General features: G+C 55.4%; 1 protein-coding gene across 1 annotated transcript; it reads left to right on the forward strand.

Annotated features, from left to right (window-relative positions):
* Positions 1-496: 496 nt before the first annotated feature.
* Positions 497-6,273, forward strand: LOC123255672 (protein YIPF1-like). Its single transcript, XM_044684433.1, has 4 exons — positions 497-739; positions 1,979-2,161; positions 3,027-3,150; positions 5,822-6,273. The coding sequence occupies exons 1-3, from the start codon at positions 497-499 to the stop codon at positions 3,111-3,113; spliced, it is 513 nt and encodes a 170-aa protein (XP_044540368.1). The 3' UTR covers positions 3,114-3,150; positions 5,822-6,273.
* The last annotated feature ends 719 nt before the right edge of the window (positions 6,274-6,992 follow it).

A 6,992-nucleotide genomic window follows, 5' to 3' on the forward strand; every position in this document is an offset into this window, starting at 1 on the left:
GGGAGGGGAGAGGGAAGGGAAGAGGAAGGGGGAGAGGGAGAAGTGAGGAGAGAGGAAGAGGGCCGAGAGCGAGCGCACCTCTTTCCCAAGCTTTCTGTGGCTTCAGGAAGAAAGGAGGGGCCGAGTTCTAGGTGGACGCTTGTCTTTCAAAGAGGCCCCTGAAAAGCATCTCAGCCGGCCGGCAGCATGGCTGGAGAAGAGGGACCTGGGCGTTATTCCCAGCAAGTCCTCAAAGCGCTCAAATGCCCCTTCCCCAGGCCGCAGAACGTCACTAACACGGGGAGAGAGCTGCTCCGTGCCCGGCATTTTAATCGGTTTGCTAAAGAGATCACTGCTGGCTCTGGTTATCCTAGAGGAGAGTTTGCGAGGTGTCTTTCCTGGGGGTTGTCGGTTGAAGGTCCGCCTTCCTGGGCCCGAGGGCCTGCTCTGCCCCCGCTGCTGCTCTCTTCGGCGTCTTCTCTTGGCTAGTCGCGTTCCCTAATTGCATCTGCCGTTCATGAGTGGATGGGATGGTCCGGCGTGGCGACATGAGGCGTGTGGACAGTCGGTCACGTGGCTGTGTGTCTCCCCAGTGTCCATTGCGGCCACAGCCATCTATGCCTATGCCTGGCTGGTCCCTCTCGGGCTCTGGGGCTTCCTCCTGTGGAGAAACAGCAAAGTGATGAGCATCGTCTCCTACTCGTTCCTGGAGATCGTGTGTGTCTATGGCTACTCGCTCTTCATCTACATCCCCACGGCGGTGAGTCGGGCCTGGCGGTGGGGTGGCAGCTCTCCTTGGGAAGTGGATTCGGGACATGAGCAGTGCATCCTGGGGACAGAGTGCTGGGAGTGGACTCAGGAAGACCCGGGTTCCAGTCCTGCCTCTGCCTCCTCCTCCTTGTGTGACTCTGGGCAAGGCACTTCCCAGAATCCCAGAGGTAGAGCTGGACGAGACTTTGGAGGCTGCCTTATTTTAAGATGAGGAAGCTGAGGGAGGCAGCCCTCCTAAGGGTCTAAGGCCAGATTTGAATTCAGGTTTTCCTGACTCTGTTATCCAGGTCAGTGCCTGCGGTTCTTTGTTCCCCACAGCTAGGGCCTATCAGAATTGGGACCTCTAACCTGCTGCTGCCCCTTGAGCAGTCCCCCGATGTCCCCCTTGTTTCTGGCTCCCCAGTGCCTGGTCCGTCGAGGGGGATTCATGCAGCACCAGGCCAGGCTCATGGAGCCACAATGCTGGCCTCGGGGTATTGAGGCTCATCTTCACCCCGTGATGGCCAGGAGAACGGCAGCCCAGCCTGCAGAGCCCCTTAACGTTGATAATCGTCCTCTGGACATCCCAGGGGAAGCACTTTGAGGGGATCCGACCTGTTATTGTCTGACGTCAAACTGTGGGAAACTCCCCGTGTGGAAACATCCTCCTCTTTTGCAGATTGTACCTCGTCTGGACGTTACCGTCTCTTTCCCCCCCCCTAAAACCTGACTTTGCATCTTAAAATCAATACTGGCTATGGGTTCCAAGGCAGTGAGGCTTAAGTGACTTGCCCAGGGTCACACAGCTAGAATTGAACCCAGGACCTCCTGTCTGTAGGCCTGGCTCTTAATCCACTGAGCCATCTAGTTGACCCCAAATCTTATTTTTCAAAAATTGAAGGAAGTGCAGTTAGGGTTAGTGAAGCAAAGAGGGAAGGTTTTTCCCCACTCTGGGTTCAGGGAACCCCTGAAAAGGTTTCCTTAGGGTCCAGCTAAAACCCTGACCTAGGCAGGAGGGGACAGAAAATTAAGCTGATAGAATCTGAGGCCGTGGAGCGGTATGGCGAGCGCCAGCGTTTGCTTTTGCTGCCCAGGAGCCTCGGAGGGCCTGTAGCATCCCTCTGAGGGCCTCCTCCCTCTTTCTGGGTCTCTCTTTCTTTCTCTCTGTCTGTCTCTTTGTCTCTCTCCCTCTCTCCTTCCCTCTGTCTCTGCCCCTCCGGGCTCTCTGTATCTCTGTCTCTGTCTCTAGATCCTGTGGATCATCCCCCAGAAGGCCGTGCGCTGGGTGCTGGTCATGGTTGCCCTGGGCCTCTCGGGCTCCGTCCTGGTGATGACGTTCTGGCCGGCGGTCCGGGACGATAACCGGAGGGTTGCCGTCGCCACCATCGTGACCATCATCGTGCTGCACACGCTCCTGTCTGTGGGCTGCTTGGTAAGGGCTCCTCTGCGGTTGCCGTGGTTACCAGGCATCAGCATCCCTGGATCCCGCGAGCCTGCTGTGGGCTCCTGCTCGAGCCGGGTGGGGGAGCCGGATGGGGGAGCCGGCCTCGGGCACTCGGCTTCTCAGTGGGCGTCCTTCCGGGGAGGCTTGGCCGGGCATCTCCCGGGCCCGAGTTCGAGGAGGCAGATTTCTGCCCATCTCCCTGGGAGCTCGTTATTCTGGAACGCCCCATCCCGGAGGGCTGCAGAGGGAGGCCGGGCGGCCCTGTGTCGGCTACGTCCTAGTGGGGGTCGACGTGCCGGACATGGGCAGCGAGGGGCAGCGATGGCGGGGCCCGAGCTCTCCTTCCTGCCTGCCCGGTGCTTACGGACCGGCTGCTAAACAAATCCAGACGACCCTGGTCTGCGCGGCGAGCTGTGCGGTGCTGCAGGGGAAGGCTTGATTTGGCGGCAGGAGACCTGGGTTTGAATCCTGGCTCTGCTTGTGCTCTCTGGGGGGCTCCGGGCCCCAGGCTTGGGGATCCAGAGACCTGGGATGGGTTTGGGGTTCAGGGGCGCCTGTGCTCCGGGAGGGAATCTGAGGAGAGCGCTTTATAAATGATAATAATGATAGTGATGGCCTCTCCCACGGGCCAGGCAAGGACCTGGGCCTTTGGGCGCAGTTATCTGCCCCATTTTACAGATGGGGAAACCGAGACAGACAAGGTTAAGTGACTTTCCCAGGGTCACACAGCTAGCCAGGATTGAGGACAGAGTTGATCTCTGTTGTTCTGACTGCAGGCCGGCCCTCGAGCGGCCTCCGATTCTTCTTTCCTTCATCATTGAGAAATATCCCAAGGAAGCCTCCTCCTTTGCAGGCCTACTTCTTTGATGCCCCGGAGCTAGATTATGCCCCCACGGTGAGCCCGGCCCCTTCTCCGAAGCAGATGGCCACCACGGTCTAGGCCATGTGAAGAGGCCCCCGGCTGGGCGATGAGGACCGTAAGTGTGAGAGAGCCCAGACAGCTTGTGGTCCACTAGGAACTCGGCATCCCCCTGGCCATCTCTAGCCCTTTTATCTCTTCAGGAGGGAATGACTGGGACACGGAGCCACTGCTGATTGGGGCTGGGAGCGGGAGTAGAGGGGGTGGCGAGGCTGAAGGGTTCGGTTCTGGCCTTGGCTTTGGTACCTCACCAGAGGCACCTTGTCTTCTGGGCCCAGGGGCTCGGTGGATTCAGGTTCTAGCATGGGGCCAGTCCCTTGGCTGAGGTTCAGGCCAAGGGGAATTCCTTTGCTCTTGGGAAAGGAGGGATTGAGCATTTATGGAGCATCACCTGTATGCAGGCCGAGAGCTTTCCTGATAGGAGCACCACGAGGGTGCCGGGCAGACTCCTCCCTTCGCATCATCTCTTCCATCCTCTTCCTCACTGTCCTCTTGCGCTCCCCCCAGACCTTCCCTCTCCTGCTCTTCCTGCTCTGGCTGTATCCAGGTTATCTTCCTCTCAGCCCCACGGTGCAGCTGCTTGAACCTGAGGGCCCCAGAGAGCTGAGGAGGGGTCCTGGGGCCCCAGTCTAGGCCGCTCCACTGTCTGCTTCAGAAGCTCCAGAGCTTCTGAGTAAACCCCAGGATAAAATGAAACTTCCTTTTGGCCCCTAGCGTCCCTCACAACTTGGCTCCGGCCATCTCTGCTTCTTTCTTCGGACCCTCTCCAGTTGAGTCACTCTGTTTCCTGCCTCTGTGCCTTTGCCCAGGCTGACCCTCCTGCCTGGGATGCCCTCCCTCCTCATCCCAGCCACTTGGGTAGTTCCTGCAGAGATCTGAGCTGTTCCTGAGCTCTCCTGTGCATGAGTCCTTTAACTGCGGTCCAGACTTAGCGCCCCCTCTGAGCCTCAGTTTCATCCTCTTTAAAAAGAAGTATAGAAGGTAGTTGTGAAGATCAAAGGAGAAAACGTGGGTCCAAAAGCCCAAAGTGGGCCACAAACGTGGAGGGGCCGAGTGGAAAAGCCCCTCCCCCAGCTTCTTGCACAAGGCAGGGGACAATCGATTTGCTGGTTCTCTTCTCTCCTTTTTCTTTTTTTCCTTATTACGTGAAATAGTTGTTTGGGAGGGGTTCAAGAGGAAGTGTAGGTGGCTTAAAGACAGAGATTAATACAGTGTTGGTTTTAAACCCTCTCCTTCTGTCTTAGTTCTGTGCATCAGTTCCAGGGCAGAAGAGCGATAAGAGCCGGACAATGGGGGTGAAGTGACTCCCAGGGTCACACAGCAAGGAAGTGTCTGAGGCCAGATTGGAACCCAGGACCTCCTGGCTCTCCATCCACTGAGCCATGTAGCTGCTCCCCATAAAGTTAAAATTTTAAAAGGGAAAAAGGAGTTAAAGCTTTTTGCAAACCACGAGGCCTTCTGTTAGTGGCTGCAGCGTTCCGGACTCTGGGCATCTGGAGAAGGCTGCGGCCCTCCAGCCGCTCACAGCCACCTCCGGGTAGGCTGTCATGGCTCAGGGCTGCATGCGTCCCATTCTTCCCCCAGCAATGGCCTCCTTCCTCGTCTCCACTTCATCTGGGGTCTGATCCCCTTGTGAGACAGTGATGTGGGGCTCCCCCCCGTCTGCCCGGCCCGGCCTCTTCCCATCCCCTCGGCCTGCATTCTTGTCCCCAGGTCACTCCTCAGCGCTGCTCCCCAGAGAGGTGAACCCCTTCCCTGCCTGGTGCTGGCTCAGATCAGCCCAATGAAGAAGGAGGGATTACAGATGGACTGTTGTCCAGCCCAGCCGGTCATCCTAGAGATCTGGGGCTCCAAGCCGGACTGGGGGAGACTGGCCTGAGGTCACTGGGGTGTGAGGCCATGACTCCAACCCAGGATAGTCGGCATTAAGAAGAGACGTCGGTCAGCATGCATTTGTTTTTTATTATTATTTTTTATCTTATTAATGGAAATCCTACTCTCTTCACCTCCCCCACTCCCATGGAAAAAGAAAGAAAAACAAACTCCTGCCCTGGTTGTACCCCAACATGCGCACATCTCGTCCAGCCCCCGGAGGCCCCCCGTTAGGAGCCGGGGAGTCTCCATCGTGGGCGCTGGAGTTTTTAAAAAAGTTATTTTTATCCCTCTTTATGGTTGTCTTTTTAATTTTTTAACCATCACCATCATTTCCCAGAGTCTCCCCTATGCCTCTCTCTGTGGGCCCTCTCACATACCAAAAACATTTGTAAAGACCAAAAAAAAGGAAAAAGAATCAGCTGAACTGCTGCAGACCAAGATGTGTGAAAAGGGGCGGCTCAGCGGCCAGAGAGCCGGTCTGGAGCTGCCAGAGAGCCGGTCTGGAGCCAGGAGGCGGCGTTCCTTGGAGCGCTTTAAAGCTTGGAAGGCTTTTCTCTACATCTTGCCTCGTTTGTTCCTCACAACAGCCTGGGAGGGGCTCTCTCCTTAACCCCATTTTACCAATGAAAAAACTGAGTTCAAATCCTCCCTCAGACACTTCCCAGCTGTTCGAGTCTTGCAGACTCTGTGCCTGATGCTTTATGCACGTCGCCTCCTCTTGGACTCAGTTTTTCATCTGTGAAGTGGGAGTGATCATAACCATTTTTAGAACCTGGTGCGGGTGGGGTGCCGGGATCCTGGAGGTGAGTTAAATGGTGAGCTTTCATTTCCAGATCTTCCTTTTGCATTTTTAGGTCGGCTGTCTTGTTTCCTAAATTAAGGCATGACAGAAGAGCAAGAGACAGGGACAGGCGCCTGCAGACTCCCAGCTTCTGAATGCTGCCGTGCCGGAGACCCGCTGGCTCTTCGGGACATTCGATGCTGCCCAGCCCTCGCCCCTCGCCCCACACCGGTGTAGGTTTTCTCTCCCTGCTCAGCCATTCTTGGCAGCCGTGGCCGGGCCTGGGCTTCTGTCCTTCCTTTGGACGTCGATCCTTCGTAGATGTGTCCACGGCACCCGGATGATGGCTCATTCTTCTGAGGCTCGGCAGTTCTTAGCGCCTCCCATCACCCATCCTCGCTGGCACCTCCAGATCAGGGAGGAGGTGGGCCCACGAGGGCTCTGAGGAGCTCTCGCAGGGCTGGGATTGGCCAGATTGCTGCTCATGACTCGAGCAGTGGTGCAATAAATACCTCCCAGAATGTCCCCTCTCTCTGATCTTTCCCTCGGATGCCCGCCGGGATGGGAGCCAGGAGGAGCCTGGGCCGAGTCCTGAAGACACTGGGCGCACTCACTGCCTGGCAGGCTGGTGGCTGTGCTGGGTTTCAATTCTTTACTGCCCTGATTGAAGGCATTGTTTGTACCTTCTTTCTTAGAATCAATACTAAGTATTGGTTCCAAGGCAGAGCAATTGGTGGTCACACAGCCAGGAAGTATCTGAGGCCACATTTGAACCCAGGACCTCCTGACACCAGGTCTGGCTCTCAATCCACTGAGCCACCTAGCTGCCTCTTGAAGTGTGTACTTTTTCAACTTCATTATTCTTGATTTTTTACATTTTTATTTTATCTTTGATCTGTGTTTTCTTTTGCAACATGGCTAAAAATATGGAAATGTTTTGCATGAGCATACATGTATCGTTGCTATCAAATTGCTTGCCTTCTTGAAGGAGAGAATTTGGAACTCAAATTTTAAAAAAGAAACATCAACATTTTTGCTTACATGTAATTAAGGATTAAATAAACAGCAACAACTCTTACCTTCTGCCTTGGAATTGATACCAAGATCCATTCCAAGGCAGAAGAGAAGTAAGGGCTAGGCAAATGGGGTCAAGTGTGGCCTCTCTCCTCTGGATCCCCTCCAATCTATCAGTGTCCTTCCGAAATTCAGATACAAAGCTGGACAGGGTATTTTTCTTTTTTTTT

Source organism: Gracilinanus agilis, unplaced genomic scaffold (genome assembly GCF_016433145.1).
Source record: "Gracilinanus agilis isolate LMUSP501 unplaced genomic scaffold, AgileGrace unplaced_scaffold49930, whole genome shotgun sequence".
In the NCBI taxonomy this organism is placed as follows: Eukaryota; Metazoa; Chordata; class Mammalia; order Didelphimorphia; family Didelphidae; genus Gracilinanus; species Gracilinanus agilis.

Excerpts from the sequence above, each read along its gene's own strand:
- LOC123255672 (XM_044684433.1), top strand. The coding sequence starts at position 497 with ATGAGTGGATGGGATGGTCCGGCGTGGCGACATGAGGCGTGTGGACAG. Across the intron at positions 740-1,978 it reads TCATCTACATCCCCACGGCG|ATCCTGTGGATCATCCCCCA; the intron begins GTGAGTCGGGCC and ends CTCTGTCTCTAG. Across the intron at positions 2,162-3,026 it reads TCCTGTCTGTGGGCTGCTTG|GCCTACTTCTTTGATGCCCC; the intron begins GTAAGGGCTCCT and ends CCTCCTTTGCAG.